At 37.4% G+C, this 26651-nt stretch overlaps 1 protein-coding gene across 1 annotated transcript in view; it reads right to left on the bottom strand.

Annotated features, from left to right (window-relative positions):
* The window catches only part of Fbn2 (fibrillin 2), a 228437-nt gene that overhangs the window by 187755 nt on the left and 14031 nt on the right, over positions 1-26651 (bottom strand). Inside the window, exon 5 of the mRNA XM_048357068.1 lies at positions 24316-24411. Coding sequence (XP_048213025.1) covers positions 24316-24411 — 96 coding nt within the window. The remainder of the gene's footprint in view (positions 1-24315; positions 24412-26651) is intronic.

Raw genomic sequence — 26651 nt, 5'->3', positions numbered from 1 at the left:
TTAGTACATTAGCCTGGCATAGTAAATGCTTCTCTGTCTACTTTGAAGGGCTTTCAATTTCCTCCTGCTGTTAGCATGCAAGTCCTTCCTGGCTATGGGAATTCTCTCTCAGCAAGCGGTCCTGGACACTGGAGCTTAAGCCACTTCAGTAATGATTAACAGCATGTTTGTTATTCTCAGAGAAAGTAGAACATAAATAAATGCTATTTAGGTGCTAAGAGAAGATGCAGTTGCAGAGCAGAATACACAAAATTCTAGCCAAGTGTCTAAGAAGCCAGACAACCATCCACAGAAAATAAACCAGAATTTCACTGCTCAATAAAATTCCAATTTAATCTGCAGTGGTAGGTAGTTAAAAGCAGTCCTTGCTGCTTGTTTCCTCCAAAATATCTAGCCCACCTCAGATGAAACATACAGAAACATTTTAAGAATCATAGTAACTGATTATTTAATTTTAATGTTTTTTTTTGTAATTTTGTTAGGGGGAGGGGTACTGGAGGTTGAACTCAAGTCCTCCATTTATACCTCCATTTATTTCTCAAACATGGTCTCATAATTTGTTCCTCCCTGTTCCTCCAAAGTAGATGGGATCACAGACATGTATGACATCACACCTGGATTGTTGATTGATAGGGGAGTCGTGTATACTTTTAAGCCAGCTGACCTTGGACAACAATCCTCTGGATCTCAGCGTCCCAAGTAACTGGGATAAGTATGAGCCATGTGTCCATGGCATTATTGTCAAGAACTTTGAAAGATAAAGCACTCTGAAGTGTTCCCATCTTGGAAATGATGAGATAGCTTACAGAATTAACAGATGAGGAACTAAAATTCATTCAAGTTCAAAGGATTTGGGCCACTATCTTAAGCTTCCTGACTAATTTCCTGCAGTAGCAACACACACACACAAAAATAACTAGAAGTTTACAACTGATGGTTCTTGGGCCTTCATAGCAAAAGACAGCTACCTAATTATTATCTAGAAATACTACCTAATTCAGTATTTCCCAAAATGTAACCCAAATGTTTCCCAAAAGAAAACAAGTTCCAAATTCTAGGATTATTGTATCAAAAGAGGATGCTGTGGACACATATGTTAGAAAATATATTAGATTTGAACGAGAGATTTTTTTTTGCTTATGTGTTGCATCACATGACTTTGCAGGAACCCTTGTGTATTCATGAGCATTATTAACTGCCAGAAAGAGGCTAGAGGAGGCAGTTTTCAAAATTTATTTGCTCATAAAATGTTTTTTATTTAATAGTATTTCTGAATGGCGGAGTGGGGAAAAGTATACACTGGCACACTTTATCACATTTTATCATCGTCCAAGTCCTGGTCTGATCCTCCTACATGCCTGCCTGCCTGCCTAAAGCAGATTCAGGAAAGCATCACCTTTTTTGTCTGACTGGCTTTCCTCATATGACATCACTAGCATCAAAAGTACTAAGAAAAATGTGAGAACCTTGGGACATGGTTGTAACACTCCAACTTTTCCATCAGATCCCCTTCACTGCTAACAATATTGAAAATATTTGTAAGTAGGTATTATTCCAAGGTTGTTCTCCACTGCCTCTTTTGTACACTACAAATCAATCTATTCATCTCAGGCTGCAAATCTGATGACCATAACTACCAATGATGGCAAGCTTGAGGTATTATATCACTAATATTGCTGACATTAAACAGTGTCAGTAATGCAGGGCAGAGTAAAGACCATCTGTAGATATATGTGTACAGGCACATTCACATGTATTAGAGCACACACTGTATCACTACTGTGAAATACATAACATATTATAACTTTTCTAATCATCAAAGCAACACCATAAAACAGCAACTAGCATTATGCCTGTTTTCTAAGTGAGGAAATCCAGTTCCAGTAAAATTAGGTAACTTGCCCTAGATTACAAATGAGAAAGCCATGGGAAACAGAAAATTACATTCTCAACTTTCATCTTCAATCTAACAATGCTACTAGGGGACGATATTTTTGTCTAGTCTACATGGCATTGAGGTTTTCAAGCAGTTGTTGGCGTTCTAGAAACCTTGTTAGCCAAGGGGACACATACGACTGGAAAGAAGCAGTTAAATGAGCACAGTGAAAGCAAAGAGTGACCACTAGACACAACCAAAGCCCAGCCCACACTGTCCTTACCTGCTGTACTGAGGAGTTCATTTAACTCAGTTGCCACACTTGCGAAATGAATATGATACAATAAGAGAACTGTACTTATACAGCCCATGATATGGACCTGTGCAAGTCGTAAGACAAAAACCTCAAGGGCAGAGCTCTATATCTGGCTTTTAATAAGTATTTGACACCTGCTTGGTGTTATTATCATTGTGGATGTTAATGCACTCACATTTTAGGGCACTCTGGCTTTTGTAACACTTGCCTATGTTTTATTTCACTATGCAACAATGGTGACACTGTGAGATGAAGGATGAGAAAGATACACGTCTCCGTAAACTTCACATGACTTTGATACTCATAATTATATACGGATAAAGTTTTCTTGGATGTGCAAGCTAGAAGAAACCACTTTAACTGGTAGCACAATCCTTCCAAGAAACAATATACTTCCTTAGAGTTATTTTCTCTATTATTCAAGTTCCCTTTTTTCCCAAAAATCTGTTTGGAATCAAAGCCAGGTTTCACAGCCTGAAAATTAATACTTTGCAGCCAGAAATAAATTATTTTTCAAAGAGGAATACCAGACCCACATAATTTTTACCCAGGGAAAAAATAAGAACTCCCCTTTTACCTTGCCAGAAAGTACAATGTGTCAAACACACAGCAGTGATCCATTTCTGTGATCTGTAAGAAAGAGCACCGCTTTTGATTCATGGCTCTTTGTCTTTATTCCAGCAACAAAAGTGTTGCCATTGATTCCTGGTTTTCAGTTTAACCACCTTCATCCTCTGTCTCCTTGCCTCAGGCACTGAGACCAGGCCCTAGATCTGAAGGAATTACTAAAGAGAAAATAAGGATGCCTGCTGCCTTTGTCTGAGATGAAGAGAGCCTCTGCCTGCTTCAGGAGGAATCTCAAAGGAACCCCAGTTAGATGTCCACATGTTTCCAAACTTCAGTAACATTCCAGATACATAAAACTATCTTGAGCGTGAGCCAAACATGAACATTTCCATTAAGACATTTGCTAGCCTGAGTATGTGTATCTATTCTCAAGAATTAGAGAAATGTGATGCTGATTATCTTATATCTATCTGTATTCTGTTTTTAATTAGTAAAGAAAAACAAACGTGAATGTGTCTGCTGAAAAACCCTTGAGATTGTACTCACACATTCCATATTATTATTTCTGGTATATAAATGTTGTGCCAGCCTATTGTGGTTCTACTTAGTAAGTAAATTGTTCCATTTCCTAGGTAACTATAGATGCTTATCTTAATATAGAGACAGGAAATAGTAAATCCCTTAGGGTGGCTTCTTTAAGTAAGCAAACATTTTTGAGGCCAGCTCAAATGCTATTTACCAGAAAGGCTATTTTAATTGTTGGAAAACTGAATAGTTGAGATCTAGAAGGTGGTTCTAACATTTCCCCCCAATATTGTTTTATTTTAAAGCTGGACTCCCTATAAAAAAGAGATTTATAGAGCTCATGAAAGTCATAGTCATGATCTAGGTAGAGAAAAGGTAGATATATATGGTCTGTCCTCCAGCCAAACCTTCTTCCTGTTTTGGAGAAATTTCCATGACGTGAATCTTGGTAGGAGAAGCTCAGGCAATGACACACATTTGGAAAACTTCCCCAGAAGTAAGAGGACAATGCATGCAGCCAAGGACCAACCAGAAGCTAACAAGCCAGGGCCTCAACATGTTTGCTAGGGGCACCTTACTGTGAGCTCATCTTTTCTACAAGCCAACTAGATCCTATGATCTACCCAATATTACTGTACCACATTCCTTTAGCTATGATTTTAGTTCAATGAGCCAAATTTGGCTTCTGGGGTTTTACTTTTGGCATCATAGACCCTGAACTGAAGCAGGTGGTACCCTGAGCACAATGGAAATTTTTTAAAGTTTAGAATAAAAGTTAAAACATAAGGTCTCTACATAATTTTTTCCATTTCCCTGCTTGGGTAGGGGGTAGAGTTCACAGGCTATACTTTTTTACCTTCATGTTTGAGTTTAGATGATAATTTTAAAGCACTGATATATTATCTGTATTCTCCACTAGATGCCACAAGTTTTTATATTTCCTATGTCATATGCAATATTAGTATGTTTAAGCAGGCTTAATCCCTACAAAGGCATCCATGTGTTGATAAAGATTCTAAAAGGCAAACTACAGATGATTCTTTACTAAATATTTAGGAATCTTTTGTAAAGATTCTCTGAGATCATTGTAATGTGAACACTACTTTTGCCCTCTTCATAATAACTTGCCAAGATGACATTAGCCATAAACTTTCCAAAAGACACAGACAAGAAATTAGATATGCTGCACCAATTTAGGGCTATTATGAATAAAAAGCATTTTATGAAATGAAACATCCAACAAGTCAAGGAAAATGCATACTGGCTGAAAAGCAGTGACAGTCTTTTGGAAAAATACCTGGCGCTGGCCAATTTTTTTTTTAACTTATCTTGGAAGAGATCGACAGTCCCAAAGCAATCTGTTACACTTGGGACAGTAGACTTTGGAAAGCCTGGAGTCTGACCATTTTCAAATACTGAATTTACACTGTCTCTGTTAAAACCAAATGAAATATTCAGGACAGGTGAGTCTGTGAGAGAGACACATAAAATGGAATGACTCTGAACCCATAAAAGGATTCCAAGCATTGAAAAATGGGTTGTCTTGGCAAAAAAACATCAGGGAACTTTAATATTTTGTAAGAACCTCTGTTTCTTAAAACATTTTAAGTGATAATATCTGGGGAAATTTTTAAGTATGTAGTAATTCTATACAAAAATGTAATCTCTCATGGAGTAGTCAGTCTGGCTGCCAGTAGAGTCTACTTAACAGCATTTCAGTCCTGCAGTCATGTCTGACTGTGTATATGATGTAACAGTTTCCACACATATAGAAGCGTAGGATTAATTGGCCTGTGTGATGTACTTCTAGAAATTGGGACTATATATGGAATAGCCAAGGGGAAGGGATGAAAGAAAATGTAATTGTTTAATATACAAGTTCAGGAAATAGAGGTATGGCTCAAGTGGTAGAACTAACATTGAGGGGGGAGAAAAGAAATAAAAATTAAGCAAGAGTGCAAGGCCCTGAGTTTAAAACCTAGTACACACACACACACACACACACACACACACACACACGCATACATGCACACAGTGTTTAAAATAATACAGACGTCCATCCATTTCTAAAACTTCTCATAGAACTACAGCTTTTCTTCCACACTCCTACATTACTAGTATTTCAGTAGATTTATTCTTATCCATATTGTCAGTATTACTCACAAAGAATGATACTATTTGTTTTTAACCATTCTGCCTCTTACTATTATTCATGTCCTACTAAATTTGCTTGAAATTTATAGCACCATTTAAAAACTATTTCCACTATGTCACCATTAACTAGAATTGAACCTGTCATTTCCAAATATATACCATTTGTTTTGTTCAAGTTATGCTGAAAAGTTTTGTTGGTTTTTTTTTTTGTGTGTGTGTGTGTGTGTAATGGATCTTGAACTCAGGGCCTGGGTGCTGTCCCTGAGCTTTTGTGTTTAAGGCAAGAGCTCTATCACCTTGAGCCACAACTCTACTTCCAGTTTCCTGATGGCTGAGTTTTCTGTGACATCATATTATTTGTATACGTATAATTAGAGCATCTTCTTTTGGGCTTTTTGGTTTACAATCAATGCATATCACACACATTGTTTTTGATAACCCATACATAAAAGAATAAATATTTATCAGTGTACTGTAATGATTTTCTTAACTTATGAGACTATGAACTATTTTCATTTTACTCTTCTGTATGTTCCAGTTTTCTAAAATGAGAGTTCCTCCTGTTACCAGCTAAAAAAGTTTCCTAAAACCTGTGAATGGCACACAAGTTAATTTTACTGATGAACTGATTTAGAAGGTTGGCAAGAATAGTTAGGTGTATGAAGCATTTCTGTGGATATTATCTACAACACCAAGTATTGTCTCTCTTTAACTCAGAAATTAGATATTTACTTTTTAGCAGAAATCAAAATACATTACTAAATTAATGGATTGAATTAAAACTAATGTCACCATTACCTGAGTCACCATTACCAAACTTCAGTGCCTGGTAAGAATACAATAGCAGATGAAGAGGCTGAGATGTAGCTCAACTGCTGAATGCTTATTTTGCTAGCATTCATAAGGCCCTATTCTTTGATACCAAGCACAAGAGAAAAAGCAGAAAGTATGTTTAATATGACTAGTTTATACTGATGGCTACCTATAGAAAATGGGGGAAAGTACATATGAATGGAATATAAGGATTTCTGTTTTATCTTTAAGTAGTATTGCTTTTAAAAGAGAGAAGGTAAGAGGAAAAAATATCACTATTTTAAGTACAGTATATAAGATCAGCTTTCTTAGTTAACAACAGAGTGACTGATAATCAGAGAGAACTCTTATTTTCCAGAACTTGTGTCAAAGTTATCATGTGATTATGTAAAAGGCTCATTCTGGACATTTCTCTGAGTTCAACTACAAGACATCAAACATACCTTACTATAGTCCAGGATTTTAAAAAAAGAACTTGTATTTAAAATATTGTTGCCTTATAACCTTTACCCTATAATGTTTGTCTTTATACGTCTCCATCTTCTGAAGTTATCAGACAAGTTAAAACACAGACGAAACAAACCACAGTTGTATTTAGAAACCCAAAGGACTTAACATTAAGAACCATCCAAAAAAAGTATATCATAATTTCTTATTTCACATACATGACAAATAGAATTTGAAAAATTATTCAACAAATACAAGTTGAAATGAGATGACTTCAATAGTTAAGTGGTTTGATCACAGCAATACAGAAGCATTTTTAAATGTGCACAATTATTATTCATTATAATGCATTACCAGAACAATATAATACAATATTAAGATACGAAGAATACAGATTTTGAAGTCAGAACATATCTGGATTCAAATCCCAGCATTTTAATTTCCTAGCTGCCTGACATTAATTTGATAAAATAATTCAAGGAATAAGCCTTAACATTGTAGATGCTCATAGGCTTAACCCAGAGGCTCTTGCCTATAATCCTACCTACTCAGGAGGCTGAGATCTGAGGATTCACCATTCAAAGCCAGCCTAAGCAGAAAAAGTCTACGAGACTCTTATCTTCAATTAACCACACCAGTTCAAACCCCAGGACTACCACAGACTAGGGGAATGGGTCAGGTTAGTAGGCAGGCATGGCAGTTTATTCCTGTAATCCCGAGAATTCAGAGACTTAGGCAGAAAAATCATGAGTGAGAGGAGAAGCTGGTAACAAATCAGGACCCTATTTTGGAATACATAAAATATATTTTTTTAAGTTTAGAGATGTTATCTAGGCACAGGAGACCCACACCTATAATGGTAGTTACTCAGGAGGCTGAGATCTGAAGATGGCAGTTCAAAGCCAACCCAGGCAGAAAAGTCCATGAGAGTCTTATCTCCAACAAACTGGAAGTGGCGCTATGACTCAAGCAGTAGAGCACTAGCCTAGTCCACAAGGAGACTCAAGGACAACTCCCAAGCCCTGAGTTCAAACCCCACAAACAGAAAAGAAAAAAAAAAGTTTGGAGATGTTAACTAGGTGACTGAGCCCCAGCAAACTGTATGGTACAGGTTCAATAAATCATTTAAAAGTTTTAAAAGCTACAAGCTGGTTTCCAGTGTGGCTCACACATAATAAACCTAGCTTCTCAAGAGGCTAAGACTAAGCAGTTCATGATTGAAGCTAGCCAGAACAACAAAGTCACTGAGACTCTTATCTCCAACAAACCAGCAAAAAACTGGTTCAGAGAAAATGATATCATAAAGTAAACTGGACAAGACTCAGTGACAGATGAATACAGAGGTGTAAAGAGAACTTCCAGGCCTATCAGAAAGGCTTGTAACCTAGATGACTGAGAGACTAGGATGACAAAGAGAAAACCAGATTTGTAGGGAGAGACAGAATATAAGAATGACAGAATGTAACACATACCATACCCAAGGTGCTGGTGAGAAAACAAGACAACTTTATCGTGAGAAACAGCAAATATGGGCTCAGGTCTGAGAGATTTAAGACAACTGGATAAAAACTGGAATTTAGCTATTGTGTGGGATTGAGAGCTACCTAAGAGAAGAGTCAAGGCAGGAATAAGAATATTTAAAGGTCAAAGTAACACTTCGTTTAAAAAGATGAATGAGCAGATTAAACATTAAACTTCTGTACAGAGAAAGAATTTAAAGAAACAAGAAAGAACCAAATGAAATTTGCTAACTTGTGCCTTGTGAAACAATCACTACTACTATTTTTAAATTTTTATTGTTATAGTGGTGATATACAGAAAGCAATCATCACTATTAAAATATTTTAAAGCAGCTGTTTTAGAATGTGTGTGTGTGTGTGTGTGTGTGTGTGTGTGTGTGTGTGTGTGTGTACACATATACATGCCAGTAGAGGGGCTTGAACTTGGGGCCTGACCATCCTCCCTTAGCTTTTTTGCTCAAGGCTAGTTTTTCACTACTTGAGCTACAGCTCCACTCCTTGTGTTTTGTTGGTTAACTGGAGATAAGGGTCTCACAGACATCCTTGCTTTGGCTTTCAACCATGATCCTCAGATTTCAGTCTTCTGAATAGCTAGGATTATAGGCGTCAGCCACTGATGCCCAGCTAGATGTGACTCTTATCCTGTGGTTGTAAAGCCAGTAAGTTAGCACTATAGAAGATACTGTACATTTAATCAAAGGAAAAACAACAAGCTGGAATCAGAGCTACTTGGGAAGCAAAGGTTGAGAATTGTGAGAGGAGGCAAATCCAGACATATAAAGAAAGAAACATGCCATCTAGACAAAAATCTGGGTTTGGAAGCATATACTTGTCACCCCTGCTATTTGGGAAGTGTAAGTAAGAAGACCCTGAGTTGGCATAGATCTGTCTTCTTACTTACACTTCACAAATACTAAGTCAGCATACTTAGTCTACACAGCTTTGGGTAACAGAAGTTAAACTCAAGAGATGTGCAGCTAGGAAGTAGGAAGACCTTTCTTCACCAGTCCCATGTGAAGAATGGAGCTCCATCCCTCTATCCCAGATGCCTCTCCCTGAACATAGTGGGGTCCTGATTTAGTATTGTGCCAGCTGTAGAGCAGAGGTTCCATGTCAGGTCAGGCAAACCAGGAGGCCAGAGGTGAATGACCTCACGCAGCCTCTTACTCAGCAAGTAGACCCAGGACAAGCTCTGATGATTATTGTTTGAAGCTAGACCAGGCAGACAGAGCCACAAGACTTTTATTTCCAGTTAAGCAGTAAAAAGCCAAAACTGAGTTATATGTTAGAGTGCCTAAGTGAGAAAAAAAACAAGTCAAAGTGTTAGGCTCTGGGTTCAAGCCCCAGTACTGGTATTTAAAAAAAGTTAAAGAAAATCAGACTATAGGTGTAACAAGTAAAGGAACTGACTTAATATACCAAAAAACAGAGCTAGAGCTCTGGGGGTGGCTCAGGTGGTAGAGACACAGCCTACCAAGTACACGGCCCTGAAGTTCAAACCCAAGTGCCCCCCCCCTCAAAAAAATGCACAGTAACTACTTACAGAAATATAGCACAGCTTCAGGGGCTGGGGATATGGCCTAGTGGTAAGAGAGCTTGCCTTGTATACATGAGGCCCTGGGTTCGATTCCCCAGCACCACATATACAGAAAACGGCCAGAAGTGGCGCTGTGGCTCAAGTGGCAGAGTACTAGCCTTGAGCAAAAGGAAGCCAGGGACAGTGCTCAGGCCCTGAGTCCAAGGCCCAGGACTGGCCAAAAAAAAACAAAAAACAACAAAACAAGATAGCACAGCTTCATGGATTGTTTGTACCTCAGTACGAATTATTTTCTACAAACTTTTACAGAAATCCTTCTTATTTCATTCTATGAGGCAACAATTTATACTCTCATCATTAAAAGCAAACAAGAAAAAAAATAGTGGGATCTATACTCCTTACAGATACAGACACACAAATCTACAAAGTACTATAAATAAATGCAGGAACATACATGAAGGATTCCATAACATACCCAATTGGAATATAAGGCATTTAAGTTCATTAAACATATTCAAGTTTAAAGGGCAAAAATAATATGGTCCTGAGTAAACATAGAAAAGCCATTGACAAAATCTCACATCTCATGATGAAAATACTAAAAAAGAGAAAAAAAGATTAAGAGAGAACTTCTTTATCTAAACAAAAAAACAAACAAATGTATTTGCCAGCCACTGGTAGTTCATGCTGTAATCCTAGCTACTCAGGAGGCTGAGGGTCATAATACACAGCCAGCCCAGGCAGGAAAGTCTGAGACTCCAATCAGCCACCAAAAAACTAGAAGTGGAGCTGTGGCTCTAAGTGGTAGAGCTAGCCTTGAGCACTAAAGCTCAGGGGCAGCACCCAGGCCCTGAATTCAATCCCCATGCTGAAAAACAAAATAAAACAAAACAAAACAAAAAAAACACAAAAAGTTATCATAATGTTGAAAGAATGGATGCTGTCTTCTAAATCCAGAAATAAGACAATGATATACTTTTATCACTTTGTTCATAATGATCCCAAAGCTTTAACCTATGAAAATCCAGTAAGAAAAGAAAAAATTGGAATGAACAAAGTGAAACTATTTTTGTAGACTACACATTCACAGATACATAGATGATCCAATTTTATTCATGAAAATACTATTCAAAATAACAAGTTCTACAGAGTTGCAGGACACATTGAATATACATTATCAATAAATGATTAAAATTCTATGTATCACATCATTTTAATGCAAATAAATGAGGAAAAAAACAGAAACAGCACAAATTCAAGTCATACCCATCCTTAAATGTCTTCAATGAAAGGAAGGAGGATGTTTGCTTGACTTATGCTGATTGTCAGCTGCATGCTTATGAGTTCCACAACACCCTGAGGACAAGTGAACACCTAAAAACAACTTAGGAAAATTGACATATGACATGTGGCTGTGCCATACGTGAGAGGAGTACACTCAAGAAATCCTGGATCCACAGAAGTGCATGGATCAAATTTTCTTGGGCCTCTATGAACTCTCAGCTCTATTCCCTACCAGCTGATAATTCTCTGCAAATCCAATTTCAAAAGAGGAACAAAAAGGAACCAAGTATTAGGTTCAAGCTACACTGAACTTCTACATATTATTTAAATAACTGCTATACATAGAGTTTGCTTTACAGTCATTCTAGCAGCCAGCCAGAACAACTTGATAAAAGCAAAAGGGTACTGCGGTCTTTGAGCAGGAACAAATCACAATATCATCATCTCAATTTGTATTCAGCAAGACAAATTTCTGACAGTAAACTGTTCAAAAGAGGGGGAACCTGTCCCAGGTCACAATGATGCCTTTGGGCTAGTCCAGGCCATTTATTTCAGGATCCTTTGTAATGTGATTTTTAAAATAGTTAACACAAAATCTCCAAATACCATTTAGTTGGATGAGGAGATGAATCTTTCATAAACTCAGTCACTAAACGTAGACACTTAATTGGCAAGGTACCAAATCCTTTATAATTGTCAGAGTTATCCTCATGAAGTATGTTCCTAGACCAGTGGATTCCTCTGTGGCACCCAGCTGACACTAGGAAAAGGAAGGAAAAAGGCAAGACCTGCGTTGTGCTAAGGAGGAAGATGGGGTGAGAAGGGGACAGAAGAGGCATGGCACAGATGGGTGAGCGGGAATGCGGCATGCAGGGCACATTTGTCTCTTTGGGGGATTCCAGGAAGAGATCACCTTGCTAATTCAAACCAAATCTAGAGCTGACCCTGTCAAGGCAGCTTCTGCATGGTCCTACAGGGATCTGATTTAAAGGGTCTGGCTAGCACCATCGCAAAATCCCATATATTTTCATGATCACAACCAATAGATACATGAATGTGGGAGAAGGGTGAGAGGAGAAACCTCTCAAGCATCTCAAGACACAATCATGAGTTTATTAGTAAATGCCAGACTTTCCATTGGGGTTTCACAAAGTTTCTTCCTCACTTTCTCATCTCCTTCAACATTTTCTGCTCAGTTGTCCTTCAATCTTGTTTGGTTCAGGCTTTAAGGTTTTTATCCATGTTGTCATGTGCCTGAAAAATGATGGCTGGTATTCCCCAGCTCCAGCTATGCCTCCAAATGGTCACTTTCTCAGACAGCTTTTCAGAAACCATTTTGTGTAGCTCAGGTTGGCCTTGAACTTTTTATCCTCCTACCACAGCCTCCCAAGTATCAGGATTATAGGTATGTGCCCCCATGCTCAGCTTCACAGATCACTATGGACATATTTGCATGAAGATCAAATTCGTATAGCCTAATTCAAACTATGCACAGTCATCTCTGCAGGGTTATAACCTACATGTGAGACATGAATAGTCAGGTCAATGGTCTAATAAGAAATATGTAAAACAAAATATTATATTCTTCGGTGTATCCAGTCTACATAGCACATTTCTGTATCCTACAAATCTCTAAAGCAGTCAATGAATAAGATACAGCTTAACTTTAACCCCATACAATGCCATAAGCTTACATCAAATAAATGGGATTTTCCTTTTTTAAATATCAGATAAAAATTTTTTTAAAGCAGGTAAATTTTCTATTTTAAATGTGCAATTTCTAGAGTACAATTGTTTTGTTTTGTTTTTTTCCTAGTTTTCTCTATGTAGTAGCTGGGCCAATATTTGAAGCCATTATAATTGTGGTTGGCTCTATTTTGCCAACCCTGGCAGGGAGTGCATACTTTTGTCTGTAATCACTGGGATTGAAAAATAAGAGATACAGAGAAAATTTGAAGATCAAATAGATTATTTCTAAATCTAACTTTTTTCATATAAGAGGAAGGTGGAAAACCTTTTTCTAATCACATACCTTTAAAATATTCTAGATTTGTTCAAAATAATGTGAAAGTAAATTTCATCCTGAATGGCTTTATTTGGAGCCCAATTTAAATGGACAGTAAATTATTCTAAATTTTTATCTTAATTAATTATTTTTTTGCAGGTCCTGAGGCTTGAACTCAGAGCCTGGAATATGTCCCTGAGCCTTTGTACTCAAGGATACAGATCTACCACTTGAGCCACAGCACCACTTCGGGCTTTTTCTAAATAGTTTACTGGAGATAAGAGTCTTACAGACTTTCCTTCCAAAGCTGGCTTCAAACTGTGATCCTCAGATCTCAGCCTCCTGAGTAGCTAGGATTACATGTCCAGCAATAAATTATTTCTAAAATTTGTCTAATTATGCAAATATTTCTGAAGGACCTCATGCTGAACCAGCATTTACCAGTGGAATTACTTTGATTGTGTTAAAAAATGCTGATAGTTGAATCCAGGTCCATGCTTATCTTGAATGGAATGTGAAGGTGATAATGCTTTTAAAGTTCCCTAGTACCTACAGTCCTGGTCCACAAGTCTCACTGAAAACCACTGCTTGTAAATATTAATATATAAACATTTTTTTCTGGCAGTACTGCAGTTTGAATTCAGGATCTCAAGCTTTCTAGGCTGGCACTCTACCATTTGAGCCACACCCTCCAGCCCTGCTTTTGTCAATTATATTTGAGATGAGGTCTCCCAAACTTTTCTGCCTGGTTTGGCCTCAAACTATAATCCTCTCACTCTGAGCCTCCTGAGAAGCTAGGACTATAGGAATGTGCCACCCACACCAGTTAGGATTTGGGGCAAAAATGTTCAGTGATTACTATAGTCAAGAAAAACAGGTAAATACTGATTTGTACAAGAGATTATATACATATTGATCTGCTTAGGAACACAGTAAGCTGTTAGCTTCGAAATAATGCTATAATGGGATATTCAAAGCTTAATGTTTGTTTTGTTTTTTTTTAAGATAAAAATGATCAGTTCAAGATTTGGTATGTGCCTTGTATGCTATTTCTAAATCAGATGAAGACATTCACAAACATGCAGTTTTTCCCATATGGAAGAGGTTTGCAAGCATTAAACCATGACATTAAGGATGGTCATGGGAAAGACAGTCTATGAGGCACCCACAGAATTAATGTTTCTTGCTTTAACAATATGCATTTAATTAACCACCATATAAGTGAATGCATAGGCTCATCTACAGCACCACAAACTGCATCATACCCTGACTTCCTGTGACTTATTTACTGGTCAAATATTTCAAAAGTGCTATCTCTTCCAAGAAAATACAAAAACTTAATTCATACATAATTTCTTTTTCCCATAGTTACGTTGATAGAAGCACAAGAAAACAGACACAAAATCCTTTCACAGTGAAAAATAGACAGAAAAAGGAATGAAACAAACAAGAGTATCATAGCCTCTCCCTTCAAAGGATACAGGAAATGGGAATAAATGATAATCTTTTTAAATTCTGAGAACACTCACTAATTATCCCTGGAAACCTCAGTTTGACTTTAGCTTATAAAGTTAGGGAAATTCTGTAGGAATGGAAATCTCACCCTACCAACACAACATTGAGAAAGAAAAAAAGCAAGCAATCCATATATGCTTTGGGGAATTTTTCTGCCATTAACATAGCAATTAAAGAACATAATATATCTTGATCAATGTCATCCCTGGAAGTTTCCAACGTGAAATCTGTAGCCAGGTACTGGTGGCTCATGCCTGTATTCCTAGCTATTCAGGAGACTGAGATCTGAGGACTGCAGTTCAAAGCCAGCCCAGGCAGAAACGTCTGAGACTCATCTCCAATTTACCACTAAAAACCCAGAAGTGGAAGCTGTGTCTCAAGTGGTAGAGTGCTGTCCTTGGGTGAAAAAGTTAAGGGACAGCACCCAGGCCCTGAATTCAAAACCCAGTATTGGGAAGAGAAGGAAGAGGGGGAGAAACAGGAAGGGAGGAAAGAAGGGAGAGAAACAGGAAGGGAGGAAGAAAGGGAGGGACGGAGGGAGGGAGGGAGCGAGGGAAGGAAGGAAGGAAGGAAGGAAGGAAGGAAGGAAGGAAGGAAGGAAGGAAGGAAGGAAGGAAGGAAGGAAAGAAGGATGGAAGGAAGGAAGGAAGGAAAGAAGGAAGGAAGGAAGGTTGGTTGTCCTTCTGGCCTGGCTGTTCTTAAGATTTTTCCCTTGGGCAATTTGGTTGTGATGTCCCTTGAGAGAATCTTCTGTTTCTTTTGTTAATTCAGTTAATTCTGTCAAGCAGCTTGGAAATTTCTGATTATTTCTTCAACTGTAATTTGTCTTTCATCTACTTTTTGATATGCCTTTGGCATAAGTTGTCCAAAAGTTCTGTGATGCTCTTTACATTATAAGCCTTTTATCTGTTAACTTTTAAATAATTTCTATTGCTTAGTCTTCTGATTCTCTAACCTACAATGTTAAATGTGCTATTAATCCCATCTAAATAATTGTCATTTCAGACAATGTAGTGTTCATGTATGGGCTTTGCTTTTGGTTTCTACATCCATACCTAACATTTTGTATCTTGTCAGATGGCTCTTTATAAGACATGAAATGCCTTTAAGACAGTTGTTCAGCCTTTCAGTTGCTAATTTTAACATCTCCACCAGTTATAGATATCTTTTAATTTTTTCATTGTTCTCATACTTTTCTAATTCCTTACAAGAAGAAAATTTCATGTAGGAAAAATTGTGGTTGTGTAGTTGTTTTTAACTGATTAGATGATATGTGTTTTTCAGTCTTTTTTTTTCTTTGCCAGTCCTGGGGCTTGGACTCAGCGCCTGAGCACTGTCCCTGGCTTCTTTTTGCTCAAGGCTAGCACTCTACCTCTTGAGCCACAGCGCCACTTCTGGCTTTTTTTTTTTTTTCTTTTCTGTTTATGTAGTGCTGAAGAAACCAACCCAGGGCTTCATGCATGCTAGGCAAGCACTCCACCACTAGGCCAGTTCCCAGACCCTTCACAGTCATTTTTGGTCCTGAATTTTCATCTTGGAATATCTGATCTTGGAAGTTTGATCCTCTTGATGCTTGCCTTCCCTATTTAGGATATTAAGGTCTAGGTTATTCTTCTAGCCTATCCTTTCCTCTCTTCTCAATCCACTGTAGATAAGTAAACCTCCATAAACACTCAAGGACCTTGACTCCTTCTGTGTTTTCTTCATTTTGTTTCCTTATTTGGAAGGCACATTTGTATACAGGAATGTATAGGTTTTTTTTGCTTTTTTTTTTTTGGCCAGTCCTGAGGCTTGGACTCAGGGCCTGAGCACTGTCCCTGGCTTCTTTTTGCTCAAGGCTAGCACTCTGCCACTTGAGCCACAGCGCCACTTCTGGCCATTTTCTGTATATGTGGTGCTGGGGAATCGAACTCAGGGCCTCATGTATATGAGGCAGGCACTCTTGCCACTAGGCCATATCCCCAGCCCAGGAATGTATAGTTTTAGTAATGCAGTAGTATGGTGTGGCATACAGGAATCACAAAGGTAAGTGAAGATAAAAATCTCTGCACTTAAGCATCTCACAGCCTAGCAAATAAGCAGTCATAGATAAATGATAAAGTTATTTTACCAGCAATGGAATAAATGGCACATTAAAAAAAAAGAAGGGGGAGTATGACCAATTTTCACCAGATAAACAAGGCAAGAGTAGGAAGGTCTTCATAATTCATCTCTGGGCTGTCCAACCCCTCTCATCTACTTCTATAAGTATTCTTAGAAGAAACTAACTCTACATATTAGTTACTCTCGGAAATACTTATCATTCTTTGCTCATATGAAAGGTAGCACTAAGATAATTGAAAGGGGCCAACTAACTAGCAGCTACTGATAGCAACATATGTAAAAACTGGATCAAAGTGGGTTCAACAATTCAATTTCATAAAGAAAAACTAGTGGTATTCTTGCATCTTATTGCATTGTTATCCAGAAACCTACAAAACTTAAAGCAATGAGACTGCAACTGTTTACAATGCATGAGCCCTGATATGAAATGATCCCAAGGATTCTGAATTCACCTACCAGGACATTTCACCCAAGAGCACATCTCATATCTTAGCTTCAGTTTTCAAGATGGTAACTTATTTACAGAGCACTTTCTCTGTGTCAGACACCAGCTAGATACTTCACTTCTGATTTCATTCTCATATTACAAGTCAGAGTTCTCTTAAAATGCCTATTAGTTCCAAATATTTTCACCCTTAATAAAAATATCACTAAACTTTACTAGTATGCTTTAGCTCATACAATCCTTTTTTGCATACCATTTGGGATCCTATTTTTTAATATTCCATTTGGAATATGCAGTTACCACATCTATCTTTTTAATAACTGAAGAATTACAAGAAAAAGTAATTAACATCTGTGGTCATCATTTGTTGGCTACCAGGCACTTTTCTATAATCATTTAATTCTCACACAAAAAGTATTCAAGGTTTACATGACAGTGTGAAATAGGTCAGTCAGATCTTAGCATTAGCTTTTGATTTTTATACATAGCCAGTGTGTTTCTACACATGACAAATGACAATAAGTATAGGCCTACTGTTTGGCAAGCACACTGCTTATTAGGTACCAGATGCCTGAATCTTCCCCCTGGCTCTACAAGGTAATGACAGAGCCCTATTCTTTACCAGAAGCACCTGGAAACAGGTGTTACTTAGGAATTTGTGATGTTTTGTTTGTAGAAACATATGGCATGTATTATTCTACCCATACACAAACATACCTCTTTTGATTAAATCCTATATAATAACTGAATATTTAACTTGTATGGGGGAATGTTGTTGCTTTACCTAGTTACTAAGGTAGTTAACCTGTCTTCCAATCTGAAACAGAAAAATGTTTGAAGATTTGTGCAATATTTGAATTTTCTGCCAGGCTTGAACTCAGGAGAGGCCTCATGCTCTTGCCTGGCTTTTTTGTTCATAGCTGGAGCTCTACCACTTGACTCATGCCTCCACATCCAGCTTCCTGCTGGTTAATTAAAGATAATCATCTCTCAGATTTGTCTACCCAAGCTGGCTTTGAATCTCAATCCTCAGATTTCAGTCTCCTGAGTAGCTAAAATTACAGTTATGAGCCACCAGCTTCTAGATAAATGAAAGAAAAAACAAACAAACAAAAAAGGAAACATGTATGTGTGTGTGTGTGTCTGTGTGTGTGTGTCTGTGTGTTTGCATTTGCTTAGAGAGGAATAAATGAAAATATTCTCTGCTTCAGTTCAAAGGAATAGAAAATATTAGAGTCTAGCAGGCTGCCAAAATATTTAATCTTATTCTGCAGATCTAAAAAGAAAGGTTTAAGCTCAGGAATGAGCCAATGAAGCCTAGACTCCCACAGATGACTCCAACAATAAGTTCATTTTCTCTTTACTCAAGCAAGCATCCCTACACATTATTCACCGTTGAATCTCTTCTTTCTATAATCCTCTACTGTTCTTCTTCTCTTTTCTTCTATTTTACACTGCATGTTTTTCTTCCCCTTTTCTTTCCCTTGTCTTCTCAATGGCATTCAAGATAATAAGGATGTCATCTGAGCCAGTGCCAAAACACAAAGTTCCCACAGATACTCTACTATTTCTCTGATGCCCATTTAAGGCTAAGTTTAGCTTGGAGAGTGCAAGGTTATAAAATGTTCTCCTTAGTGGCCTTACGAGTGCAGAAATATGTGTGCATGAGTGTCTGTGTGCGTGTGCGCATGCGCCTGCACATGTGGGAGCACCGCATGTTCATGCACTTGGTGTATATGAAGTTGAAATTTACAGCCGACAAGTTTCTCCCTTCCTTGCAATTTTCATTCAACTGAATCTTTAGCATGCAAGGGAGAGGGAGAACTTTCATTTCTATAAGATAAATAGCAGCTAGTGACTATGATAAATACAATTATTTATGTAAATTAGATAATGTTAGCATAAGATTCCATCACAATATAGCTCACCATATCTGAATAGGATACATTAAACTGCTTTTCCCCCAATGCTACAATGAGCTATGGTTTTCTTTCACTCTACATTTATTACAGTGACAAAGAGACCACCCTAGTTCAATCTTAGCTGGAAAGCATTTCTGTGCTCTCTACTTGCTCTTACTCCTATTATGGTATTTTCTGCATCATAGTGCATCTTCCTGTTTAAAGTAGATGACTAGTTCTGATTTTTAAACTAGACATTTTGTTTCTTATTACCAGGGAGTACAAATTATTTGACTTTTTAACTCAAGTCACCAGTATTTAACACTTATTAGATTCTTTAAAAGTAGAGTGTTAACAGATACTAAGTCCGTATAAATAACTGCCATTTACTTACCCTCTTGTACATTCAACTTATGGTTAAAAAGAAATAAGATACTAAAAACACTAGGAAAAAACACAGATATTTAAAAGATTTAGAAATAGGTAAGGACTTTCTAAATACAATGCTAAAGAGGTAATTATAATAAGCCTTTCTAGAGGAAAATGAACAGAAGGTACCAAAGCTCTAAGTTTTCATATATTCAGTAATACAGCAATTACATTTCTATGATATATTCTAAGCGTATAACCAGGACACAGATTTACCTACAGAAGCTTTCACATTAACTATACTCCAAACAAAACTAAAGGCTAAACAAAAAAAAATTTAAAGACACATTTTTGAGATGGTACTGGAGTTGGAACTCAGAGCATGGGCACTGTCCTTTAGCTTTTTTGTTTAAAACTTGAGCCACAGCTCCACTTCCACTTTCTTGGTGGTTAAGATTCAAGATACAAGTCTCATGAACTTTCCTTCCTAGGCTGGCTTGGAACCACCATGCTCCTCAGATCTTGGCCTTCTAAGTAACTAGGATTACACCATATTTACCTATATTCCCATTTATACTTCTAATTTGTTCTATTCCTGGAATGCTCCTGGGCTGTGAAACTCAGCTTGAATATTTTATAATAAATTCCAAGTTTGTGAAACTAACAGGGATTAACAAGCATTATCAGGTAATCCTTAACAAACCCAAATCTAGTTTACATGCTTTCCAGAATTCAGGAACACTCCAATTTGTCCATCTCTATTCCTGTTCTTAAGGGAATGTGGATAGTGTCTTAGCTACCTTATTAGCCTTAGTGACTGTTACTGTACTTCCTGAGATGTGGACAGATGAGTAAAATGCACAGAATAACTCAAGACACTTTAATAATCCTTGTGACTGCCATGGTGGGCACCTGAGTGGCTGACTCCACTTAGGAAAGTTTCCAATATCTCATTCCCACTTTATCAGATGATAAAGGGTATGTTGAGCATCTGTGAAAAGCCCAGACTGGGAAGCAGCCTCATATGCAGAGCTCCAACATCCAGTATTTGGACAGTAAAAATGCCTGAAGAGGTACATGAACACAGGTGACCAGTGGCTAATGGGTAGGCCAAAGACTCCTTCCCAAGCATGCTCAAATCTCTAAACTGCTCATTTCAAGAAAGTTGTCCCTTACTGAAATAAACCCATTAGCATTTACCTAAAGGTTTGAAAATTCATGTTTTATGAATGCTAATGCCAGTAACCTCATTTCACAATTTTTTTCATTGTAGATGCAGACTAACAAAAGGAATTTTTCGTGAAAATGCTGATTAGCCAAGTAATACTCTGCTCTTCCTTCTTAAAAGTCACTTTTCTATGAGTTTAGTTTGTTTTCAGCCATGCTAGAATGATGTGCATTTTAAAGGAAAATTCACTAGGTGTCAGAATACTTAAAATTGAGCAGAATAAATATACTTTGTAAGAAAGATATATCTGCATGATAAAAATAAATTGAATAGCAATTTTTTTTTTTTTTTTTTTTTTTTTTTTGCCAGTCCTGGGGCTTGGACTCAGGGCCTGAGCACTGTCCCTGGCTTCCTTTTGCTCAAGGCTAGCACTCTGCCACTTGAGCCACAGCGCCATTTCTGGCCATTTTCTGTATATGTGGTGCTGGGGAATCGAACCCAGGGCCTCGTGTATACGAGGCAGGCACTCTTGCCATTAGGCCATATCCCCAGCCCCTGAATAGCAATTTTTGCATGACCAAGATCGACAATATATTTCTTTTTTTTTTTTTTGGCCAGTCCTGGGGCTTGGACTCAGGGCCTGAGCACTGTCCCTGGCTTCTTCCCGCTCAAGGCTAGCACTCTGCCACTTGAGCCACAGCGCCGCTTCTGGCCGTTTTCTGTATATGTGGTGCTGGGGAATCGAACCTAGGGCCTCGTGTATCCGAGGCAGGCACTCTTGCCACTAGGCTATATCCCCAGCCCCTCGACAATATATTTCTAACAGACTGCATTCATATCAGCTCCAAAGAAAATTCAATTACAAAATAAGATTTTACGTTAGCCAAAGAATTTAAAAGAGAAGTTCTGTCTGGACAGGCCACATAGGTGAATAATCATTTTGTCCAGCAATTCTTACTTCCTGCCTTCCTCTTCCATATTTCTGTGGATAAGTAAGTAACAAGGAACACTTGAAGTATCCAGGAGAAGGATTCAAATTTGGCTACATACTGCCTATGCTACTTCTAGTTTTTCTTCAGATGTATACTAATTTTTCTTTCTCATGCCATTTGTTTGGAGAAAGAAACAAAAAGAACTGAATACTTTTATGTGGTTCAGACACAGGTAAACTGGCTGTAATTTACAATCAGTATATGACAACAAGAAACCTTTTATTCGCCTTTGATACTAAGTATAAAAGGTTATTGTGCATATTAATAAGAATGAGAACTCCAAAGAGTGTCAGCTTACTCAGCTCCCAGACTCAAGCTAAATACCATAATCATGCCAGGCATTAGTTCCCATTCTGAACCTGCCTCCAGTCCAGAAGCCAGAGGGCTGGAAAGGCAGCCATACTTTATCACAGAAATGATCCTAAGAGACCTATTTAAAGGAAAAATTAATGCATTCTTTATTAAGAGAAAAATATTGCTAATTTTGCAAAGTTCTTTTTTCCCTGGGTAATGAGGAACAAACATTTTGAAATAATTTAAAAAGCAGTAAGGTAAACTTTATAACAGTACACACAAGCCCTCACACTAAACACAGCATAAACTTTTAAACTTTAGTATTTATGTAGACAGAACATTTCTTAAGAATTATAAACTCTGGATTTATTAGAATTAGCTAATAAACATTTTCAAAAAATTCAACTGAAAATCTCTCATTAAAAGTATTAAAGTTCATGATTGCGATCAAAGAGAGAAGTGAAGTCTTAAGACTTTCGTCTAAAGGGCAGTAATTAAAAAAAGGGCAGAAACAAACCCCTAATTTTAAAAAATATATCTTTAAAGTCATTCATGAACTAATGAATTTTCTAATTTTTCTGCAAACATGCAACTGTACATGTAAAATGTATATACATCTTTATTGGATTCCAATAAATTTAATAAGAAATAGCAAATCTAGTGAATGAATAACTGTTGAAGATTAATGATGTAATTCTTGCAAGCATGAGCTGAAACTGCCCACCTTATTCTTTTTGCCAATTAGGGACTAGAGTTGAAGTCTGCTTCAAGATGAAAGAGCTGCAAAGTTTATGTGCCTTCCAGAAAAATGAACCCTGCCCTACCAGTTTGGACTACATTTCAGTTTTTAACTAACCTCCATTCTATGGTGTTTAAATAAACTTTACATCATCTAGGAAATTTGTGTTCTTCTATTCTGAGCAATTTATCATTTCATCTTAACACTTCATATTAATTTTTCTTCTCTAAACAAAAACCCTGGTGAAGATTTTGAGATTCATCCTAAGAATAACCATAAGTTGTCATTTATGGTATGTAGTGCAGTCTCCAAAATCTCTATCAAGTTAGAAATAGCATAAATATCTTGATGTGTGTATACACAGCAAGGATATGTTCAAAGGTTGCATACATCTGGCTCTCCAAACATTACATATAATTTTAATTTCTCAGATTCTTGTCAAGGGTGAACTTGAATGGCAAGATCAAATTTCCTTTTCATGATGACTAGAATTTTAAAACATTGTATTACTTTGCAGCTCCAAGCCTCTACACACACACACACAAACACACACACACACACACACACACACAATCTGTAATATTACACTAATAAAAATAGTTTCACAACAAAGTACTAAATAACTTTAGATGCTATGACAAGATCCAGGGAAAAAAACCTGAGGATGTATGTAATAATGAATGATTATGTAATATTACCTTTATTTTTAGTTGCATGATTCAATACTAAACACTTACTACATTTTACTTAACTTCTTTGAAATACCACAGTAAGATTTGTTTCTTAGTGTTTCAGTATTGGGAATTTTCAGGATTGTACAGATCACAATAAGCTGTTTTTACGTTGGCTGTACTGACCAGTTACAGGGATAAAGTAGAGAACTAAGGATGCTAACCTAGAGCATCAATCTACTCCTCCAACATGTTTAGTGTTCACAGAAGCTCTGCTGGGCTCAGATACACAACCACCATCTCCATACAGCTTTGGGAAAGCATACATCAATGACTATTGCAAGTATGAGTTCGTTATATCTACATCAAACATATTAGCAATACTTGCTTTTTAAAAGTTTAAGCCAATCTGCAAGAAAGTATCTCTGGAAATTTTTCCTGGCCCATGGTTAGAGGAGAGCATCATCTCTATATATGTAAACAAGAAAACAGGTTATATGTTGACTCAATAACTAGACAAACATTAAGAGAAAACCTCTAGTGCTGGACAATACTGAAACAAAAAAACATGAGCCAGGAGAAATGAAGCAATGGGATAAAAACCTTGATTGTACCCTATGTAAACAGCAGTAGCTTCAGACAATTTGTTCTGGAATATAGAACATTTTCCTACTGCTTAGGGAAATTTGTACCACATTTTGTGTATTTTATAGCCAATAACATCCTGATCTCCCTTCTTTATTCTGCTTAACAGAGGTAGAACTCTCAACAGTGACTCTACTGTGAACTAAGTGCACTATTAGAATTTTCCATCAGACATTTAAATCATCCTAAAGCTACTGCTAATAGTAGCAGTAGCTAGTCTCTCACTCTAAAGATTTTGGAAAAATCAAATGAAACAGTGAAACACTTGTGCTATTTATTGGCCATGTCAACAATCTTAGCATTCGACTGTTAATGAAATCAAACAAGAACAACAGTATTTCATTACAAGAATTTTCACTGACTAGAAGAATGCTATGTTTTTATAATAAATCCTGCTTCACAGTTCTCCTTTCTTTTATATCTTGTTACCTCTTTCACACTGGGGACCAGTGAATCCATAAACACAGGCACAGCGGTTGGGTCCAATGCAACGCCCACCATTCTGACATCCATTTTCACAGAGAGCTGCACACAAAATCAGAAAGAATTAGCTCATGATACAGAACATATCCAAGCAATGATGTTGCCAGTAGAAGATCGTACATTAAATAACATCGCTAAATACAAGTTACAATTCATACTGGCATTTAAGTAAATACATCCACTGTACATTAAGATCAAAGCCTAAATCACATTCCTAAGTAAATATGTGTTGTTCTTTAATTTATTAATCATATACACAAGGCTTGACTGATTCCAATGCCAATCAAAATCAGAATCACTGTTCAAACCCTGTATTTCTGTCCTACTAACTCTATGATCTAGCTCCTCAAAGGGAAAAAGAGGCAACATTTAAGTAGCTGGGTGAGAAAAAAGGAGAAAAATGTGATGTGAAAAAATAAAGAATGTGGGACAATGAAAGGAAAAAAAGCAAAACTCAAAAAAAAAAAAACAACCCAAAAATTGGCATCCCCAAACAAAAAAGCAGGAAAAACAAATTTAACATGGAGAGTAGGAGACAATGCCATCAACTGACTACAAAATGTTGAGAAACAATCTATTTGTAGAGATTGTGTGCCAGTCCTAGTACGAAAGAGTAACCTGCATTCACCCATTACACAGACACGCACACACATTTTTGAATCCACAGCTCAAATTATTTCAAGTACACTTGTCCCCTTGTTTCTATAGGAGACTGGTTTTGCAGTACCCCTATAGACAGCAAAATTTGAGGGGGGGGCTCATTTCTTTTATCTACAACAGTGCATTATTTGTATAAAATCTATGCCACCCTTTGTTTATTTTAAATCACTTTCTGATTATTCATAAGACTTAGTATATTGTACACTGCTCAGTAAAAAATGACCAGGAAAAATGTCTGTACATATCTGATATAGGCATGATTTTCTTCAGATATTCTGAATTGCTCAGTTGAATTCACAGCCCCCAAACCCGTGGCTGTGGAAGGCTGAGTGTAATGACAGAATCACAGAGGACATTCTCACATTCCTTTACAGCTGTGGTTTGGAGTTTGAAAGACCTAGGCAAACCCAAAAATCTAAGATTGAACCTTCTCTGCTCCCTCCTCACCATTGTGCATGGAAGTATAACTCAGCTAGGATCCAAAACAAGAAAATAATCTGACATTCCTTTTCAATTATTCCACCACTTTGCAAACCAGACAGATACAATGAGTAGATGATACATTCTGCTTTGGTCTGCTCACCGCTCCCCTGTCTCAGAAACCGCACTACAGAACAGATACTCATTCTTAGCCCACAGGAGTGAGAGAATTAAAACTGTATGTAAGACAAAAGGCACACTTTCTGGACATTATAATTTTCTATACTCATTTTATTGGGGGGGTGGTACCAATGCTTGGATTCTGGACTTACACTTCCTCAGCTTGCTTGCTCTGCTGGTGCTCTACCACCTAAGCCAAGCTACCAGCCTGGTTTTTGCTAGCCTTCTGAGTAGCTAGGATTACAAATGTGGGCCATCAGCGCCCAGCAGTTTTCTACATATTTAATTCTTTCTTCTTTAACTACAGAATAGTTATATGGAAAAGGAGACTTACTTTCCCACTTCCCACTATTATACTAAAGAACAAAATAAAGTGAAGCAAGGAACAGAAAAGGAAATAGAAATAAAAACAAAAAGTGAATTTATTTCTCTTGAAGATAGTGTTATGACTGAAAGTATCTTATAAAGTAACATTTTTGGGGCTGGGAAGGTAGCTTAGTTGTAGGGTGCTTTCCTAGCATGCATGGAATTCTAGGTTCAATTCCTCGGTACCACATACACAGAAAAACACAGAAGTGGTGCTCTGACTCAAATGGTAGAGAGCAAAAGAAGCTCAGGGACAGTGAGTTCAAGGCCCAGGACAGGCAAAAAAAAAAAAGTAACATTTTTGTAATAAAACGTAACACAAATAATAATTTCAATTGAATTGAAAAGGAACTTGGATGTGCCTGAATTTTCACCAATGACAGAATGCTGGCCACTAAGAAGAGGTGAACCCTTTTCCCTGGAATGGGAGAGGAGGGCAGACCTACCACCTCAGCGGGACAGGGCTCAGGGAAGCCAAAGCTCTGACATCAGCCAGCCGGTGGACAGAACACCGGTCACCCACTGGAGCAACTCCATGTTTAAATAACACTTTTCTCCACAGGCATTTGCTCCTTGTTTGTGCTGGATAGCAGCACAGGTACCTATTTCCACGAGACAGACTCCTGAACTATTTCACAGACTGCCAACACTTAGAT

The sequence above is a fragment of the Perognathus longimembris genome, chromosome 11 (genome assembly GCF_023159225.1).
Source record: "Perognathus longimembris pacificus isolate PPM17 chromosome 11, ASM2315922v1, whole genome shotgun sequence".
Classification (NCBI taxonomy): Eukaryota; Metazoa; Chordata; class Mammalia; order Rodentia; family Heteromyidae; genus Perognathus; species Perognathus longimembris.
The sequence above is the reverse complement of the archived record's forward strand: the minus strand, read 5'-3'. Positions and strand labels throughout refer to the sequence as shown.